Raw genomic sequence first — 21235 nt, 5'->3', positions numbered from 1 at the left:
CTAACATCCGACACAGAGCATCCAACAGAGCCTTCCCCAGACTCCAAAACTGGCCCAAGTTCTTCCTCAACCTCCTCATTGTCTGAGTCTGTCACCAGCTCCTCTGGCAGCTGGTGGGCCACAAGACCAAACTTGTCTGAATCTGCAGGTGGTAGGGGTGCTATTACAGAAGGCAGACACTACAACAGAAGGTTGACATTGTCAAACCTTACAATAAACATCTTAGGCAAGGAACTGCTTCATAGGAATTTTGTTGTTGTTGTTATTGTTCAGTCTCTAAGTCATGACCCATGGACCACAACATGCCAGGCTCCCTTGTCCTCCACTGTCTTCTGGAGATTGCCCAAATTCATGTTCCTCATGTTGATGACATCATCTAACCATGTCATCCTGTGCTGTCCCCTTCTCCTTTCATCTCCCATCTTTCCCAACATCAGGGTCTTTTTCCAAGGAGTCTTCTCATTAGGTGGCCGAGGTATTTGAACTTCAGCTTCAGGATCTGTCCTTCCAAAGAAGATTCAGGGTTGATTGAAATGTTACTTTTCATGCTTTCAAACCCAAATTCAGCAATCTGTAATGTCTCTGTTTTGTCTCTTAACTGTCTTGCTCTGTGTTGTGGCTCCGTTGCCTGAGCCTGGGCTATCGACAGATGCAGACTCTGAGAGTGAGGAGTTGGCAAGGCCTCCCTCTCCCGGATCCTCCTCTCTGGCAATGCCTCCGGAGGACACCGAAGGCCAAAAGATAGGCTCAGAGCCAAGCACGTCCCCGCAACCACAGGTGGACAGCGACGAAGTAGATAAGTGCTGGCTGGACCCTCGGCAGAGGCTCAGGGAGAAGCGTGTGCAGCAGAGGGGAAGGCGTGCCAGAGATTAGCTGAGACACTGGACCACACCCCACAGGGTATAAATGTGGGTGTGGTGGCCGGTTCAGTTTGTGACGAGCAAAAACTAGAAATAATCCATGATCTCTGTGTTACTTTTTTTTTTTTAAAATTTGATTTATATGCCGCCCTTCTCCGGAGACTCAGGGCGGCTTACAATGCGTTAAGCAATAGCCTTCATTCTTTTGTATATTTTATACAAAGTCAGCTTATTGCCCCCACAAACTGGGTCCTCATTTCACCTACCTTAGAAAGGATGGAAGGCTGAGTCAACCTTGAGCCTTGGAGAGATTCGAACCAGCAGAAATTGCAGGCAGCTGTGTTAATAACAGGGTGCACTAAACCCCTGTACTATCAAGGCTCTTGACTCCTGCATGCCTTATCGGACTGCATTTGGACTAATCCTTGTATTGTTGAAACTTTGCCTGCTTTATCGGAATGCTTGCAGTCTAATCTTTGTTTTGTGTGAGTCTGAATTGGCAGCTAGCCACTGGGTTGCTGCCAGCTTTATCTTCAAAGATTTTGTTGTATGGCTTATTAACTCCGGGCTGTCTGTGGGGGTGCGTGTGTGGGACGGGATCAGAACACTCTGTATTCCCATGGTTTACTAAGAATTCTATCATTATGTTTTGTTGCTTTCGTTGTTCAGTCGCTAAGTCATGTCTGACTCTTCATGACTCCATGGACCATAGCATGCCAGCTTCCCTGTCCTCCCAAGAGGTCCTCTTCCGGAGTCCACCCAAACCAGGGGTGCTATTCAGTAGCTACTGACAGGTTCGGGAGAACCGGTAGCAGAAATTTTGAGTAGTTTGGAGAACCGGCAAATATCACCTTCGGCTAGCCCCAGAGTGGGGTGGGAATGGAGATTTTGCAATATCCTTTTCCCAGGAGTGGTGAGGGAATGGAGATTTTGCAATATCCTTCCCCTGCCATGCCCACCAAGCCACGCCCACAGAACCAGTAATAAAAAAAAATTGAATTCCACCACTGACCCAAACCCATGTCCATCATGTCAATGACACCATCTAACCATCTCATCCTTCTGTGCCCCCTTCTCCTTTCGCCTTCCATCTTTCCCAACATCAGGGTCTTCTTCTCCAAGAAGTCTTCTCATTTGTTGGCCAAACTATTCGAACTTCAGCTTCAGGCTCCGTCTTTCCAAAGGACAGTCGGGGTTGATTTGCTTTAGAAGTTTTACACAATAACATTGACCGTATCTTCCATTCTTTTGATTTAAGCCCCACGTGCCTCAAACAGTGACCTCCTCTGAACCAACGGCTACCATCCACAAAGAAGGACACCATAGATGGAAGGTAAAGTCCAACTCTGGCAGTGTTGTATATCAGTTGTGATTTTAAAAATGAGCCAAAGGAATAGAAAACCTTGAACTCCCAGACTGAACTGTGAGTAGTTTGTCAGAAGATTACACAAATTTGGGGCCAAAGGAAAACAGAAACAAAAACAAAAGAAAATCCTTTGGAATGAGTTGGAAACGGAACAAAAGAAGGCTTCAGGGTGCTCAAAATAGGAAAGAATGAGGCGAATTCCTCCAGTGCCTAAACTTGTTGCTAAGAGACGTGATAAATTAAAGGAGGGAAGATCGAGAGGGTGAAAGAGCGAGGAGAAGAGAGACTAAAATAGTAACTGCTAGTTAAGGAGCAGGAATATAGAAATATCTTCTGGGGAAGAGGAAGGGGGGAAAAAAACCAAAAACAACCCAGCATATTGTGCCCTTCAGTTTATGCTGGTGGATCTGGAATCGTTTATTTGTTTGAGCGTTTGGAGAAAGAGTTGCTTGCAATGGTCAGGCACCAAGAGTTGGAGTTCAGTACATTCCATTCTTAAATTCCAGACACGGAGCTTCATTGTCCTCGGGTGAGGACCCACATTTCCCTGGGTGCCAAACAAGCTCTTGTATGCAAATGGATTTTCCTGGAGAGCCGGCAGTTTTTTTTTCTCGCCAGCATGGCAGGAGAAAAAAAGGGTACTCCAAGTGAATTTCTTTTCTTTTCTTTTCTTTTCTTTTCTTTTCTTTTCTTTTCTTTTCTTTTCTTTTCTTTTCTTTTTTTTCTTTTCTTTTCCTTTCCTTTCTTTTCTTTCTTTTCTTTTCTTTTTTCTTCCTTCCTTCCTTCCTTCCCTCCCTGCCTCCTTCTTCCTTCCTTTCTTTCTTTCTAAAGGCAGCCAAATTGAGCCAATGTATCCAACACACCTTCCTCCTCCAATGTTGTAATGTTTATTTATTTATTTATTTATTTATTTATTTATTTATTTATTTATTTATAAATAAATAAATAAATAAATAAATAAATAAATAAATGGCAGTGCTTGATACTATAAGTATCACATATGAAGACATGTGCAGTTTTGATTTAAGTCTGAATGGGAAAATAAAAATCTTGTTTCATTTAAAAATACTGCATGGAAGAAAAATACCTTTTATTCTATCTGACTGTCATCCATCTATCTCCTTATCTGTTTGTCCTTTGATCCATCCATCCATCCATCCATCCATCCATCCATCCATCCATCCATCCTCCCAATATCCCAAGCATCAAAAATTTATAATCTCCAACATTTTAATAAGATCTTATTTCCAAAGAGAAAATAGTATCTACTGAACAAGTATATTTGTGTACAACAAGTGTGTGTGTGTGTGTGTGTGTGTGTGTGTGTGTGTGTGTCTGTTAAAGGAAGGTCTTCTTGAACCAAAGGTCGTTTCCTGTGGATTGCAACATGCCCATGCATTTTTCTTGGCAAAAATATAGATAGAGGTGACATGCGATTAACATCTTCCAGAATTGTTTTATAGTTTTCCAGTCTAGCAGACAACATTTGGATTTTCTTGACATATCCCATTCAGTTACTAACCAGATCTGATCCTGCTTTACTTTCCAAGATCAGCTGTGTTTTATATTATTTCATTAGCATGATGCGATGAATGACAGCTGAAGATGCTGAGAATAGCATTAGCACTTAGTTTTACATACCGTTTCACAGTGCTTCACAGCCCTCTCTGAGGGGTTTACAGACTCAGCCTCTTGGCCCCCAACAATCTGGGTCTTCATTTTACCCACTTCAGAAGGCTGAGTCAACTTTGAGCCGGTCAGAATCGAACTGCTGGCAGTGGGCAGAATCTGCCTGCAGTACCACATTCTAACCACTGCGCCACCATGGCTCTTTATAAATGAATGAGTGAGTGAGTGAACAAACGAATGAACGAATGAATCGAAAGGACAACTTTTTGAAATAAAGGATCACCGTTTACAAGAAAGGAAATAGGGTCACTATATAGAAAGACCTACAGGAGAGGAATAAAGCTAATAGCAATAACAATAGCACTTAGACTTATATACCGCTTCACAGTGCTTTTACAGCCCTCTCTGAGGGGTTTACAGAGTCAGCCATCTTGCCCCCAACAATCTGGGTCCTCATTTTACCGACCTCGGAAGGATGGAAGTCTGAGTCAACTTTGAGCCAGTCAGAATTGAACTGCTGGCAGTGGGCAGAGTTTTCCTGCAATACTGCATTCTAACCACTGCGCCACCACGGCTCCAATCTTGAGCCGGTCAGGATTGAACTCCTGGCAGTGAGCAGAATTAGCCTGCAATACTGCAGTCTAACCACTGTGCCACCAGCGTTCATCCAGATTGCTGTTTGGCTTTCTTATGCCAACTCTGTCCTTGCAAGATTTCTTCAGGAAATACCACTTTATGTCTATCATATCCTCTCCCAAAGCAGGAAGTTGTTGCTGCCTATAAACAACTCCAGGACTAAGGAAGGAATTGTTTTTTAATTATTTCTGGAGCTCTTGACAAAAATAAAAAAAATACTTACTGCACTTGCAAAAGTCCGTAATACAGGTAGACCTCGACTTACAACAGTTCGTTTAGTGAACATTGAAAGTTACAACGGCACTGAAAAAAGTGACTTACGACCATTTTTGACAATTATGAACGTTGCAGCATCGTGTGATCAAAATTCAGGCGCTTGGCAACAGACTCATATTTATGACGGTCACATAATCAATCCCCTTTGATGACCTTCCAACAACGCAAAGTCACTGGGGAAGCCAGATTCGCTTAACAACACGTTTTTCCGAATTTAGCAACGACAGTGATTCGCTTAACAACTGCCGCAAGAAAGGTTGTAAAACCGGAGAAATCGCACTGAACAGACGTCTCAGCGACAGAAACGTTGAGCAGCCATAAATCGAGGACTACCTGTATTGTCAACGCTTGAATCTAGCAAAAAGATGAGTGCCATTATAAACCGTCTACTTACATCTGGATAGTAATCCATGGTGGGAACCAGATGCTGGATGAGGACCTCCAGGGATCCAGAAATGAGATTCCCATCCTGATAAATAGGATCACCATTCCTCTCGCCTGATTCTGGTTGCACCTGTCCTCTACATCCTGTCCCGAGCATGCTGGAAAATATCGGTGTCTGTGGCATAGTTTCCTGTAAAAAGGAGAGGAAGCAACATGAAGGACTTGGAAGCATCATGAATGTCCCAGAATTTTTGGGTCCTGTCTCTGTTAGGAAGGCATGATCACTTATTCTTATGCACCATCAAGGTTGGCTTATTCCTTTGGAAGCAATGGACTGGTGTATGACCAGGGATGGGCTGCTGGGGATGTGCAGGGGTTTGGGAAAACCTCTAGCTAACATTCTGTGCAGTTCGGAGAACCCACAAATCCCACTCCTGGCTGGCCCCGCCCTGCCCCCTGCCCCTCCCTCCCAGGAGTCCCTACGTGGCCCATTTTGGATGCAGGTAAGTGCAGGGCATGTGCAGAGGCTCGGGGAGGGCAAAAAAACGGGCCTACCGGAAGTTCAGGAGTGCCTCCGGAGCCTGGGGAGGCCATTTTCACCCTCCCAGAGGCTCAAAGAATGCCTCCAGAGCCCAGGGAGGACGAACACCCCCCTCCCACCATGGTGCAGGAGGCTGACTAGGCCACGCACACAATGTCCATGCCCACCCAGCAACTGGGCAGAGAACCCCTTGATAAAAAATTTTAAGCCCACCCCTGTGCATGACTAAGGACATAGAAGCAAACCATGCACTCCTCCTGCAAGTTACCATTACGGAAAGTATTTTCAGATGATGCATCTGGAAGGCTGGGCCTCACAAGCCTTTCCTTGTGATTTGATTAAGGGCAGGCTCCTCGCACTTAGCAATGGCCCTTAGACTTAGATACCACGTCATGGTGCTTTATAGCACTCAGCATCAGAGTTTGGATGGCACAGTGGTTGGATGGCATAGTGGTTGGAATGCCAGTATTGCAAGCGAACTCACTGCTCACTCCAGGAATTCAATCCTGACTGGGTCAAGGTTGACTCAGCCTTCCATCCTTCCGAGGTCAGTAAAATGAGGAGCCAGATTGTTGGGGGCAAGAGGCTGACTCTGCAAACAACGCAAAGATTAGAGAGTACTGAGTACTGTGAAGCGGTATACAAGTCTAAGTGCTATTGCTGTTGACTCAGCCTTCCATCCTTCCGAGGTCAGTAAAATTGATTGTTGGGGGGCAGTAGGCTGACTCTATAAACCATGTAGGCAGGGGTGGGATTCAGCCGATTTGGACCAGTTCGGGCGATTCGGTTCGGATGTTAATTTTAATCTGGTTCGCCGAACTGGTTGTTCCAAGGACTGGCTGACCCCGGCCACCCTGCCCCTCTCCTCCCAGGAGTCTCCACGCGGCCTGTTTTGGATGCCAGGTAAGTGCAGGCATGCATGGAGGCTCTGGGAGGGCAAAAATGGGTCTACCGGAAGCACCAGAAGTCTGGAAATGGGCCCATTTCCAGCCTCCGGAAGGCCTCCGGTGCTCAGGGGAGGCCATTTTTACCCTCCTGGAGGCTCGAGGAAAGCCTCCAGAGCCTGTGGAGGGTGAAAACGCCCCCCACCCCCATGGTGAAGGAGGCTGAGTAAGCCACACCCCCATGGCCACACCCACCCCACAATCAGGCAGCGAACCAGTTGCTGAAATTTTTCAATCCCACCCCTGCACTTAGGGCTCTAAAGCACTGTGAAGGGATATATATGTCTAAGTGCTATTGCTATTGCTATTGATTCAAGCCTTCCATCCTTCTGAGGTGGATAAAATGAGGACCCAGATTGTTAGGAGCAATAGGCTGGCTATGTAAACAGCTTAGAGAGGGCTGTAAAAGCACTGCGAAGCGGTAGATAAGTCTAACTGCTATTGTTATATTGCTCTCAACAATCTGGGTCCTCATTTTACCCACCTTGGAAGGATGGAAGGCTAAATCAACCTTAAGCCGGTCAGGATCAAACTACTTGCAGTCGGCAGAATTAGCCTGCAATACTGCGTTCTAACCAGTGTGCCACCATGGCTCTTATGCTGTTATTTGGTTGGCAGGATAAGATTTGTCTCACAATTGAAGGGTTAAAAAAAAAGCAACCACCTTAACCAGAAAAAAAGGGATTGCAAATCAACAACCCTAACATGGTACATTTAATTTGTTATCATCAAGACATTTGTTAATGCACACTACATTCTTTTCATTTCATTAGGATAGGACATATTAATTGCAATCGTTCATTGCAATTGGTGCCTTCCTCCGTGCCCTTAAAACCTTCTTTTTTCAGCAAGCCGGGCTGGCTTAACTTTTAAAAATGTTTTAAATTGGTTTGTTATTGTTTTTAAATTACGGGGCCAAATTTATATATATCCTTTTAATACTATTTTAATGTTTGTAATTTATGTTTTTATTCGGCTGTACACCGCCCTGAGTCCTCAGGGAGAAGGGCGGTATATAAATTGGATATAAAATAAAAATAAAAATAAAAAAAATAAGTCTAAACCTATTTTTAAAAAGCTCTCATGTGAGTTAAAAACTGATAAAATACAATTTAAGAGCCGAAAGAACAGAATGGCTTGAAACCAATATGCATAAAAACTTTTTAACAGTGAGTATAATTTGAGAAATAATTTCAAGGACCTTTACTTCCTAGGCCTTGTTCAATGCTTGGTTAAATTACATAAATAACTGAATAACATAGTTGGAAGGGACCTTGGAGGTCTTCTAGTCCAACCCCCTGCTCAATTAGGAGATGCTATACCATTCCAAACAAATTATCCTAGATTGACATGGAAGAAGATGCTTTTTTTTTTTTGCTCAGTTATGATCAATCTCAACTGGTTGGAAAGATAGAACATAGAGCAGGAAGGGAACTTGGAGGTCTTCTAGTCCAACCCCCTGCTCAGGCAGGAGACTCTATACCATTTCAGACAAATAGTTGTCCAGTATCTTTTTGAAAGCCTCCAGTGATGGAGCACCCATCCCTGTTCAAAGGCATCCAATTTGGATGTTCAAAGGCAACTAATTTGGAATGTCTATTTGGTATGTCAATGCTTCGTATCAATGCTACCGGTGGTCCTCCGGATCTGCTTCAAGGTGCTGGTATTGATGTATAAAGCCCTACATGGCTTAGGTCCGGGGTATTTGCAGGACCATCTCCTGCCTGCTTCCCACCGTTCTGTCCGCTCCCATAGGGTTGCTCTCCTCAGGGTACCATCGACCAGGCAATGCCGTCTGGCGATGCCCAGGGGTAGGGCGTTCTCCATGGGTGCCCATACCCTCTGGAACGAACTACCCACCGAGCTCCGGACAGCCCCGGATCTCCGCTCCTTCCGTCAAGGCCTGAAGACTTGGTTATTCCAAATAATGGGCTGATTCTGATCCATGGGTTATTATTATTTATTATCTTAATCTGGTTTTAGTGGGTTTTTATTATTGTATGTTTTTAATCTGTGTTCGCCACCCTGAGTCCTTCGGGAGAAGGGCGGCATATAAATTCTGTAAAATAAATAAAATAAATAAATAAATTTTGTTTCACCGATTCGAGACCTGGCAAGGATCTTTCCTTAAGAGTTATGATCCACTCTAAAAGGTAAAGGTAAAGGTTCCCCTCGCACATGTATGCTAATCGTTCGTGATTCTAGGGGGCGGTGCTCATCGCCATTTCAAAGCCAAAGAACCAGCGCTTTCCGAAGACGTTTCCGTGGTCATCTGACCGGCATGACTAAATGCCGAAGGTGCACAGAACGCTGTTACCTTCCCACCAAAGGTGGTCCCTACTTTTCTACTTGCATTTTTTATGTGCTTATGAACTGCTAAATTGGCAGAAGCTGGGACAAGTAACGGTAGCTCACTCCATTACGCGGCGCTAGGGATTTGAACCGCCAAACTGCCGACCTTTCTCATCAGCGTCTTAGCCGCTGAGCCACCGCGTCCCCTATGATCCCCTCTAGAAAAGATCAAACTGTAATTGCCACTTCTGGCTTGCTGCTAACCAAAGGGCCAGTTGGGGCCAGCTTCATTGCCAAAGCCAATTTAGCAGAAACTAGCTACTATGGAGGGAAAAAACATGCAGGAACACATAATGATTCTTGTAAACTGATCAGAAGCCAGCGAGATGCAACTGAGACATAAGCCTGAAATAATAACACTTAGTTCAGACTGCCTTGCATGTTTCTGCTTGTTCATGGACGACAGCACACCCACACTGCTGAACCAACAGCAGAGATCTGTTCTCCGCCCCCCTCCCCCTCCGCTATGGTTCCCCATAACTCTTTGGTTCCATCCGTGGTCACCCAGATTTTTGCAACCCAGTCTGTTGGTCCTATTCTTTTCCCCAAGTGTCTTTATTCCACTGTGCAACAACTATAAATATCGGCATTGTCGAAGCGAAACGGAACAGAGGCGAGAAAAAGGCAAGTTGCCATGGCTTTTTAAAAAGAAAACGATTGTTACTACTACACGCAGATGTCAAAGCAATTTGAGTCAAGCCCTCCTCCACATGGTTTCTCAATAGCTTGTGTTTACTAATTCTGAGATTTCAAGGTTACTAAGATGTACGTTATGGAGGCGCTAAGGGAATATATCAGAAACTGCTCTGGTGAAATCAGCTTCCTTCCTTTGTTCCAGGATAATTCTTCCATTCTCCACAAATACAAGTGGTTCTCAACTTACGACAGTTCATTTAGTGACTGTTCAAAGCAGGGGTGAAATCTACTTACCTTCCCAACCCGTTCGGGAGGGCACGTGCCGCGCGCGCACTTGGCCCCTTTGCATATATGCAACCCCTTCTGCGCACACGCAGAGGGAAAAAAACAGGTTACTTTCTGGTTAAAACCAGGAAGTAATGACAACTGAGTGGGTGGAGCCTCGTGCCACTATTGCTGCCAGTTCGGCAGAACTGGTCTGAACCGGTAGCATTTCACCCCTGCAACTTCCCCATCTAACTCACAGCCCTGGGATATTCTTGTCTGTCCAAGTCTTAACCAGGTTTGACCCAGCTGAGCATTTAAAGCTTAGCAAAGTGACACTACCTAGCCGAATTTAATTTCCTAACTCCACCGAAGAACATGTACTGTATTTCACCATGATAGACACAAAAACGTCACTTCCTACCCCCCACCCCCCAAGAAAGTTAATATTCTAGGCCAGCTTTCAGAAGTTGTGGGTGCTCCATCACTGGAAGTGTTTAAGAAGAGACTTGACAGCCACTTGTCTGGAATAGAATAGGGCAGAGGTCAGCAACCTGTGGCTCTGGAGCCGCATGTGGCTCTTTCACCCCTCTGCTGTGGCTCCCTGTCACTCAAAATATGCATCACAACTGCCAATGTGTGACACTCAACCGGCACGCGATTTATTGAGCTTTTCAACCCCCGGTAGGCCAATCATGGATAAATCCAAGAAAAGAAAAGTTTCAGGAAGAAAACAGAATATTTAATTCAACTACATATGCTAGTTTTGCGGCCACTCAAGAAATAGTCAGGGACAGGAAGGGTTTTGTGGCTCCCGATGTTTTCTTTTCTGTGGGAAATGGGTCCAAATGGCTCTTTGAGTGTTTAAGGTTGCAGACCCCTGGTATAAGGTCTCTTGCTTGGGCAGGGGATTGGACTAGAAGACCTCCAAGGTCCCTTCCGACTCTGTTATTCTTAGTGGCATTCTACTATCTATTACAACTACTAGTATGGAAACTTTTCATTCCTCTCCCAATCACTTCATTGCCTGAATCCACCATTTCCTAAACCCGCTTCTTCTGCGTAGCTATCCTTATTATTACATTGCTCTTTTATAGCCAGTAGTAGGAGAAAAATGTTCTGACTTCTGATAGTTTAGCACTTCAGCCAGTCCTTGTTAGGGACTTTTACAGCCTCCTTTTATTAAACTAATTTGGATAAGCCTCGGTAACCATTTCCATTCTCCTATAGGCTTTTTTTAAAGTTAGGATTTACGTTTCTTGCAACTGCAGCTCCTACTGACTGTTTTGAAACATGTTGCAGCATTATCTCGCACCTGCCCATATAGATAGGAACATCTAGCTTTGAGTCACTGATCAAGGACGCTAAACAAGACCGACCCTGGTGAGCATTTTAGTAGGGAGTCTATTTTGGAAATATAGGCTGTAGGATAAATTGGAAGGTCAGAAGAAAACAGTGCCAAACCGTTTTCATATAATCCGAAGAAAACAGAACGGAAGTGTCCCTATAAATCACCATGGGTTAAACTCAATTCCGAGATGGCTTTCATTTATTTTAGCTCTGCGCGATATTAAACGTCTCCTCTGATAGTAGCAGACACCCAATCATGGTGTCAGCCATAATTTCTTGCAATTCTTCCATTTTAAACAAAGCAGATAAAACCTCTCTCTCTCTCTCTTTCTCTCCTTTCCTTTCCTTTCTCCTTTCCTTCTATCTCCACCCTCCCTCCCTTCCCTCCCTCTTTCCTTTCCTTCTTTCCTTTCCTTCTTTCCTTTCCTTTCCTTTCCTTTCTCCATGTACTTCCTTTCCTTTCCTTTCCTTTCCTTTCCTTTCCTTTCCTTTCCTTTCCTTTCCTTTCCTTTCCTTTCCTTTCCTTTCCTTTCCTTTCCTTTCCTTTCCTTTCCTTTCCTTTCCTTTCCTTTCTTTTGGAGTCTGTATTCACTTATGGAGAAGGAGGAGGAAAAAAAATGCCAAACTCAAAGCAGAAATACTACATGTAGAATGTGGAATGAGTACAGACATACAACATGTGCTGGAGATACTTTGCTGTGTAAAGCGGTAACTCCAAGCTCCTCTTCCCTTTTAAGGTAGCTTCTTCCAAAACCACCCTTAATATTTATCTAATGATTTGAGAATTTGTCAAATCTGTTCACTCAGCCCTCAGTGCTGATACTAAGAGATGACATTAAAAAAAAAAAAAGGAAAGAAACAGTTAAACAGTTTTTCAACTGTTTCTCCTCAAAACGGTTAAAAATAGAACTTGTACATCTTGTCCAACAAATTCTGCATGGCTATTTACAAATTAGGACAAGAAATGTTCCTAATAGTAAACAGAAGCATTCTTCCCGCAGTTCAGTCCAAAGTTTGCCATTCAAATGTTTGGGAGTGAGTCACGAGAACTGGAATTTGAAGACAGAATGTACAGCCGCTAAAGAAAATCTAATTGAGGAATGAGACGGGGTGATTGTACGCCAAAGTGCTTCTGCAGTAATTTTCAGTGGCATTTCATAAATTTAGTCACAAGGCATTGTTTGGGGAACACACAGGATAGCTTGAGAAGTGGGAGTCTGCTGGAAGATAGCTTGATTTTGCTTGGGAGTTCACTTTGTCCATTTCAGGTTCAGGGCTGAGATTTCTGGTGGGCTGCTAAGATATACAGGCAATTAATCTGGATCAGCGGTGGGTTTCACATTACGTTACTACCATTTTGCCACGTGTGTGCACGCTTGCTTCGTGCATGCGTGCGCCAGGTTTGTGCGTTCTCCTGCCTTCCGCACATACACCTGGCCTTCCGCGCATGTGCTTTGCTCATGTGCGTGCCTTCTGCGCATGCGCCTGGCCTCAAAAAGGTGCCTAAATAGGATGGCATGATTTCCAATACCAGTTCGGGCGAACCGGTGTGAACCGGCTGAATACCACTTCTGATCTGGCGGCATATTATAGATTTTGGAATGGAGGAAAACCTTCTATCTCTGTTCTGGTAGGGATGACACGCATGCGAAACTGTGTTAAGGGTTGAAATGAGAGGTCCTTGGTGCTCTCTGAGCTTGGTTGTTTTCTTGCAGAAGTTTCATGGCCCAACTTGGTAACATCATCAATGCTAAAAGGGAATGGGGTTTGCAGAAATGAGGAGGAGGAGAAGGAGGAGGAGGAGGACTGTGAAGTCCTTAGTGCTCTCTGAGCTTGCTTGACATTTCATTACCCAACTAGGTAACATGTCAAGAGCCTCAGTGGTCCAGCGGACTAAAGTGCTGTTAAGTGCTAGCACTTAGCTGCCAGCTGCCTGCAATTAGTGCGAGTTCAAATCTCACCAGGCTCAAGGTTGACTCAGCCTTCCATCCTTTTGAGGTAGGTAAATTGAGGACCCGGATTGTGGGGGCAATAAGCCAACTTTGTATAGAACAACACTGCTTAGGGGCCCCCGAAAGCCCTAATAAGCATGTATATACAAAAAAGTGTGCAGGCTATTGCTATAATGCATTGTAAGCTGCCCTGAGTCTACGAAGAAGGGCGGCCTATAAATTGGACTAATAAATAATAAATAAATAAATAAACATCATCAGTATTAGAACCTGATGATGTTATCTAATTTGGACCTGATGATTTTACCTAGTTTGATAATGAAATGTCTTCAAGAAAACAACCAAGCTCAGAGAACACCAAGGACCCTTCAACTTAGGAGCATGTGAAGATAGACAATGCATAAAGTGGTCTGCCACTTTCTACATTGTCCACCTTCACATACATCTATGAAGGAACCCTTTTATCAATCCTAACCTTGCCACGCAGTTTCACAAAAGTGTCATCCGTCTTCAACAATATGATAGCGGTCTCCCATTACAGGAGGGGCTGTCACAGAGAAGAGGTGACTGACTTCTTCTCTAAAGAACCCGAGGGGAGGACCAGAAGTAATGGGTGGAAGATCATTAAAGAGAGATCCAAGCTAGAACTAAGGAGAAATTTTCTAACAGTGAGAACAAATAATCAATGGAATAGCTTCAATCCTGGAGTTGTGGGAGCTCCATCATGGGAGATTTTTCAAGAAGAGACTGGACAGCCATTTCACTGGGATCGTTAAATGCCTCCTACTAAGGCAGCATTTAACATCCAGCTGCCTGCAATTACTGCGAGTTCAATTCTCACCAGGCTCAAAGTCGACTCAGCCTTCCATCCTTTCTAAGGTGGGTAAAATGAGGACCCGGTTTGTGGGGGCAATAAACTGACTTTGTATAAAATATCCAAAAGTATGAAGGCAATTGCTTAACGCATTGTAAGCCACCCTGAGTCTCCGAAGAAGGGCGGCATATAAAAATAAATAAATGAATAAAATAAATAAAATAAAATAAAATAAAATAAATAGTCTAGGGCAGTGGTGAAATCTGAACCGGTTTACTACCGGTTCACTGGTTGCGCATGAGCAGTGCGCACCACGTACCAAATGTGAGGTGTGCGTGCACAGTGCATGCCAAAAGGAGGCACGCGGTAAGTAGAACAGCATGCGAGGGGGTGTGATCAGCTATGGTGCGCAATCTTTTTTTTTTACTTTTGAAAGCATTGCTTTTAAAAGTAAAAATAAAAAGCCTTTGACGATCGCGCTGCTCAGCTGTGATCGTCAGAGGCTTTTGTTTTCTTTTAAAAGCATTTTTTCAGCTGTGATCGTCAGAGGCTTTTGTTTTCTTTTAAAAGCATTTTTTTCTACAACCTCTTCGGCTGAAGAGGTTGTAGAAAAAATGCTTTTAAAAGTAAAAAAAAAAAAGCCTCTGATGATTGCGCGGCTCAGTTGGGCATGGGAGGGGGGGCAGGGATTTTTGCTACTGGTTCTCTGAACCACCCGCTGCCATCGCTACCGGATCAGGGGATCCGGTCCAAACTGGGAGCATTTCACCCCTAGTTTGGGGTTTCCTCCTTGTGCAGGGGGCTGGACTAGAAGACCTCCAAGGTCCCTTCCAGCTCTATCCTGATTCTGAAAACTAGAGGCTCATTCTCATTCACCCAAAGCGACAAAAACATGCTATGTGGAACTCAACAAATGTAGCAATGCCTGAATATCATTCACAGCAGAATACCGTGTGTAACTGAAATCACAGAATTAGGCCAGTGAAAAAGGAAGTCAAGTTCAACATTTGAAATATTGGATAAAACCAAGTATCTGAAGAAAGTGTCTAAAATGGACAACCCCCAATGGTGGGATTCAGCCAGTTCACACCACTTTGGGAGAACTGGTTGTTAACTTTCTGAACAGTTTGGCAAACTGGTTGTTGGAAGAAATCATTAGGGCAGAGAACCGGTTGTTAAATTAAGTTGAATTCCACCACTGACAACTCCTACAGGGTGAGCTGTTTGGTCATGAACTCAACATATGTCCATATTGAGAATAGTATTTCCTGATCTCAATTATAATTATTCCTCAGCAGGCACAGATAGAATTGCAGTATAACTTTACCATATCAATGTTCACAGCTAAATTCTTTAGCAGGGGTTGGGATAGACTAGCAGACCTCCGGGGTCCCTTCCATCCCTATGATTCTATTTTCTACTCTCATATGTATTTCTCCATTCCATTTTCCCTTATTGATTCTTGACTTCCTGGGCAACTGGAAGGGACTGTTTTGAACCGGGCGGGGAATTTTGATCCCTCCCGCCCACCATATATTGACTCTCCTACAACTCTTCATTTTGATTTGAGCTGGTTAACATTTTCCTATCGCTTTGAGCTTGTTGTGACGTTTTCCTGTTCCTGTCAAACCCTTGCAGGTTTGACAGCTGCAAGGTTTTCACTACCCGTGGAGTCTGACAAAGACGAGCCTTTAAGAGGCTCTAAGCTCTGACAGCTCAGGGCAACAACTCTTCTAGAGAAGAGGCTGATGTCAGAGAGACCACACAGGAAGAGCTCTCCCTTCCACAGCCATTAAGTTTCCCAGAAGCAAAATTACCTGGCTGGCTATTGTTGAAAACAAAAGGCAAAATGGATCTTGGATCTGCTCCAGCAGGAACTTATCAAGATAGCAATAGCACTTAGACTTAGCCCTTAGACTTATATACTGCTTCACAGTGCTTCACAGCCCTCTCTAAGCAGGTTATAGAGTCAGCCTATTGCCCCCCAACCATCTGGGTCGTTTTTTTTACTAACCTTGGAAGGATGGAAGGCTGAGTCAATAGCAATAGCAACGGCCCTTAGACATTCATTCATTCATTCATTCATTCATTCATTCATTCATTCATTCATTCATTGGTTCGATTTATATGCTGCCCTTCTCCGGAGATTCAGGGTGGCTTACAATGTGTTAAGCAATAGCCTTCATACTTTTTGTATATACCTGCTTAGTAGGGCTTTCAGCCCCTCCTAAGCAGTGTTCTTTTTTATACAAAGTCAGCTTATTGCCCCCACAATCCGGGTCCTTATTTTACCTACCTCGAAAGGATGGAAGGCTGAGTCAATCTTGAGCCTGGTGAATTTGAACTCGCAGTAATTGCAGGCAGCTGGCAACTAAGTGCTACTTAACAGCACTTTAGTCTGCTGCACCACCAACACTCCTGTATACCTCCTTATATACCACTTCACAGTGCTTTACAGCCCTCTCTAAGTGGTTTAGAGAGTCAGCCTATTACCCCCAACCATCTGGGTCGTCATTTTACTGGCTGAGTCAATAGCAATAGCAATGGCCCTTAGACTTATAAAGCACTTCACAGTGCTTTACAGCCCTCTCTAAGCAGTTTCCAGAGTCAGCATAGTGCCCCCAACACTCTGGATCCTCATTTTACCCACCTCAGAAGGATGGAAGGCTGAGTCAACCTTGAGCCTGGTGAGATTCGAACTGCTGAACTGCAGGCAGCCGGCAGTTAACAGAAGTAGCCTGCAGTACTACATTCTAACCACTGTGCCACCACGGCTCTTAAGATATGCCTTAAGCCATCCAGGAGTTTGAATAACTTCACGGATGCAGCCATGCCATATTTTTTTTGGGGGGGGGCTGTATATTTATATTTATATTTATAGTCCTGTTCTGTGGACCAGGCAATCTTTCTCATCCTAGCCTACTTTACAGGGTTGTGGTTGTGAGTAAAATCGGAGGAGCCATGAGCTCCTGAAGGAAAGCAAGAATATACATTTAGCCAACATATAAATAACAAATGTAGGGCCAGAGAAGGGGAAACTCCCAACCTGCCACCCTGTAGGCACACAATGGAGATACACAAACCTCTCTAGACTATTAAGAATACTTGCACAATTCTCATCCTGATATTGATACATTTTATCTTAATCATTGTCACTTTCTGCAAATGTAACAGAAACCCAAATATTTCTGAAATGACAACTCTACAAAATATCTTGTGAATATCCCAGGATCATTCTTAATGCTCTCCATATTAATCAATTGTCCTCAGAGCTAGAACAATTAATCAGTGGAACGACTTGCCTCCAGAAGTTGTGAATGCTCCAACACTGGACTTTTTAAAGAAGATGCTGGATAACAATTTGTCTGAAGTGGTGTAGGGTTTCCTGCCTAAGCAGGGGGTTGGACTAGAAGACCTTCAAGGTCCCTTCCAACTCTGTTATTCTATTCTATATTATGTGTGAAACAGTGGTGGGTTTCAAATTTTTTACTACCGGTTCTGTGGGCATGGCTTGGTGGGTGTGGCAGGGGAAGGATACTGTAAAAACTCCATTCCCACCCAACTCCAGGGGAAGGATACTGTAAAATCTCCATTCCCTCCCCCCTCCAGGGGAAGGATACCATAAAATCTCCATTCCTACCCCACTCCAGGGGAAGGATACTGTAAAATCTCCATTCCCTCCCCAATCCAGGAGAAAGTTACTACAAAATCCCCATTTCCTCCCGATCAGCTGGGACTTGGGAGGCAGAGAATAGATGGGGGCAGGGCCAGTCAGAATTTTTACTACCGGTTCTCCGAATTACTCAAAATTTCCACTACCAGTTCTCTAGAACTGGTCAGAACCTGCTGAAACCCACCTCTGGTGTGAAGGACCGATCCTTGTAATGTTTAATTTTTGATTTAACCTATTGAATTTTAATTGCTTTGTAATATTTTTTTTTTACTTTTACTTTTTGAATACGTTGTAAGTTGCCCAGAGTTGCTGTTATCAGTGAGATGAAGAACATAGACATGAAGGATTCTGCTCAGCAACTTTGAATGGGCAAGATTAGTTTGCTTCCTACACAGGTTCAACTTTTGTGATCTCCCTTCCACGTAGGATCTCAAAAGACAAAAAGAGAACTGTTGTTAACTGCCATCCGTTGTTTAATCTCTGGCAACCGTCCAAGGCTTTCTTTGACAACGTCTCCTGGGATGAAACTGGCACACGTTGCTCAGCACCTGTGACAACTCCTAAGTGTCGTTTACCAGCCAATGTGCCAACTTGTGTCCCTGTGACTAGGAAACAGTCACCTGTGGTTTGCTCTGAGCATATGCATATATCTCATAGGCAGGAATCTAACTGCTTAGCAACCCTCTCGATTTTCAGTGGAAGGCAAAACCACAGGGATAATTTCTGATTAGATGGGTCTGGCAATGCAGTCTTCCAACAGGTAAGGGATTGCCACACAAAGAAGGGGGGAGGGGTCAACCTATTCTCCAAAGCACAAGGTAGAACAAGAAGCAATGGATGGAAACAAGGGAGCACCCACAACTTAAGAACATTCTTAAAACATCTTCTTAAAAACTTCCTGTGTTGGTGCATTCACAACTTCTGGAGGCAAGTTGTTCCACTGATGAATTGTTCTAACTGTCAGGAAATTTCTCCTTAGTTTTAAGTTGCTTCTCTCCTTGATTAGTTTCCACCCATTGCTTCTTGTCCTGCCCTCTGGAGAATAGCTTCGCTTCCTCTTCTTTTTGGCAGCCCCTGAGATATTGGAACACTGCTATCATGTCTCCCCTAGTCCTTCTTTTCATTAAACTAGACATATCCAGTTCGTGCAACCGTTCTTCATGTGTTTTAGCCTCTAGTCTTCTAATCCTCTTTGTTGCTCTTCCCTTTCTAGAGTCTCAACATCTTTTTTACATCGTGGCGACCAAAAGTGGATGCAGTATTCCAATTGTGGCCTTACCAAGGCATTATAAAGTGGAATTAACACTTCATGTGTTCTTGATTCCATCTCTCTGTTTATGCAGCCTAGAACTATGTTGGCTTTTTTGGCAGCTGCTGCATGCTGCTGGCTCATATTTAAATGGTTGTCCACTAGGACTCCAAGATCCCTCTCACAGTTACTACTATTGAGCAAGGTACCACCCACAGGTGGGTTTCAGCAAGTTCTGACCAGTTCTGGAGAACCGGTAACAGATATTTTGAGTAGTTTGGAGAACTGGTAGTAAAAATTCTGACTAGCCCCGCCCCCATCTATTCTCTGCCTCCCAAGTCCCAACCGATCGGAAGGAAATGGGGATTTTGCAGTAACCTTCCGCTAAAGTGAGATGGGAATGGAGATTTTACAGCATCCTTCCCCTGCCACACCCACCAAGCCATGCCATGCCCACCAAGCATACTACCAGAACCAGCAGTAAAAAAAATTTGAAACACACCACTGGTACCATCAATACTTTACTGTGCATTTTGTTTTTCTTGCCTAAATGTAGAATCTTACTTTTTTTCACCATTGAATTTCATTTTGTCAGATAGTGCCCAGTGTTCAAGTCTGTCAAGATCTTTCTGTATCTTAAGCCTATCTTCTGGAGTGTTGGCTATTCCTGCCAGCTTGGTTTCAATTGCTTTGAAATGTTCAATTCTCAATTCACTGGCAGCTTTTGAATTCCTTTTGAGCCACTTGAGGCATGAAGTCGGTGGCTTCAAAAAGTTACCAGAAAAGTGAGCTGCTCCTTTTGTTTTTCTATGTTCTTGGGTTAATGAACCAAGACCTCCTTGCCCCCAGGAGCTTGCAATTGTTCCCCCACATTTGGGAGAGGCAACCTTGAGAGAGAAAAGTTGAGAACGGTAGATTGTCTAGCTCCTTTTCATTGGCCGATTCACGACAGCGCGGGGGCAAATATTGCCTTGTGATGATCTCTCCACAAATTAAGCAGCGAACTTTGGAAAAGTGCCCAAATGAACAACATCCGTCTGCAGTGGTAGGCGAGCTATTTTTCAGGAAACAGAGCAAAAATGCACCCAAAACACAGCCTCCAGTTACAAGTTAGCAAGCATTTGCGTGAAAGAACCTCTGGCACGCTAAGAATCTTTTGAGTCAAAAAAATGTTTGCACACCTTCCCGCATGGAAGCTAAAAAGTCCCTTGCACTTGTTGTTATGTCTGTCTTTGCTGTCAAGAGAGACCCAAGAATGCAGCTGCTGCAGCTCTCCTATTTCTAAATCAAACTGTTCAAAGGCGTGTGTATTTTCACTGTCTCCAAAGGATTGAAAAAGCTCCTGTTATTATGTTTATTTACCCAACGGCAGCCCAACTGCTTAAGCCAAACCAGAAAGGGCAGTTTGAAGCAGCAACGAAACAACTCGCTTGGATGGCAAAAGAAAGGAAAAACTTCAAGCTCTGTTTAACATTTGAGTTACTACGTTCTTCTCCTACGGTAGCCAGAACCGCTAAAAATATTCCCACGCCTGACTTTTAAAAAGTTGCCTAGAGTAGACTGGAGATCAATCAATTTCCCCCCCCCATTCAACTTTTCTTTAAGAGAGTTTTCAAATATTAGCGGCTCGCCCTTGCAAAGGGAGCGAAAAAGGAAGAAAGGAAGGAAGAAAAAGCGATAAGAAGGAGAAAAAACAAAATCTTTCTTACCCTCATGGCTTTCTGGAGTATGTACATATAGGTTTTCTGGCAGGTATATAACCCCTGTTAGCCCAGCATTGTAGTTTCAGCCTGAGAGGAGTAGGGAATGAGAGAGAAAGAGAGAGCAGTGCTCTCCGTCCAGCAACTCTTCCCGCCAGCTCAGATCTAAAATAACAAAGCTTGCAAGCATCCCATTTCCAGACTAGCTCTGACGTCAGCAGCTGCCTCAACCCACTGTTGGCTGAGCCGGAGGTATGTCGGATTCAAAAGGAGAGCTGGTTGACCCCATCTGTCTTTTGTGCCAGCCTTGGAAATTGAAGTGGCGGGGGGGATAGGGCCCCTCTAGCTTTTTGGAAACAAATGGATCGGGATTCCTTGCACTCCTGTTCGGTGTCTTTCCTTCAGTTTTTGGTAGCTCAGAAAGCCCAGGACCGGGTGGCAAGGAACAAAAAGGAGCCAGTTGCCTGGAAGTTACAATAACAGAAAATACAGCTACTCCTTGACTTATGACCACCATGGGGCCCAACATTTATAGGTTGCTAAATGAAACATTTGTGTTTTTTTTTTAAAGTTTTTAATTAGTAGTTCAAAATTAAAAACACTAGACAT

General features: G+C 44.0%; 1 protein-coding gene across 1 annotated transcript in view; it reads right to left on the bottom strand.

The window, feature by feature from the left end:
* RASGEF1A (RasGEF domain family member 1A) overlaps positions 1–20681 on the bottom strand; it is a 59935-nt gene extending 39254 nt beyond the window's left edge. The window contains exons 1-2 of the mRNA XM_070945050.1: positions 20636–20681; positions 5162–5341 (exon numbers count right to left, since the gene is read on the bottom strand). Coding sequence (XP_070801151.1) covers positions 5162–5341; positions 20636–20662 — 207 coding nt within the window. The 5' untranslated portion in view covers positions 20663–20681. The remainder of the gene's footprint in view (positions 1–5161; positions 5342–20635) is intronic.
* Between the last annotated feature and the right edge of the window lie 554 nt (positions 20682–21235).

This window comes from Pituophis catenifer, unplaced genomic scaffold (genome assembly GCF_029215685.1).
Source record: "Pituophis catenifer annectens isolate HBS135680 unplaced genomic scaffold, rPitCat1.0.hap2 SCAF_6, whole genome shotgun sequence".
NCBI classification, from domain to species: Eukaryota; Metazoa; Chordata; class Lepidosauria; order Squamata; family Colubridae; genus Pituophis; species Pituophis catenifer.
Note: the sequence above shows the minus strand (reverse complement) of the source record. Positions and strands in the feature narration are given on the sequence as shown.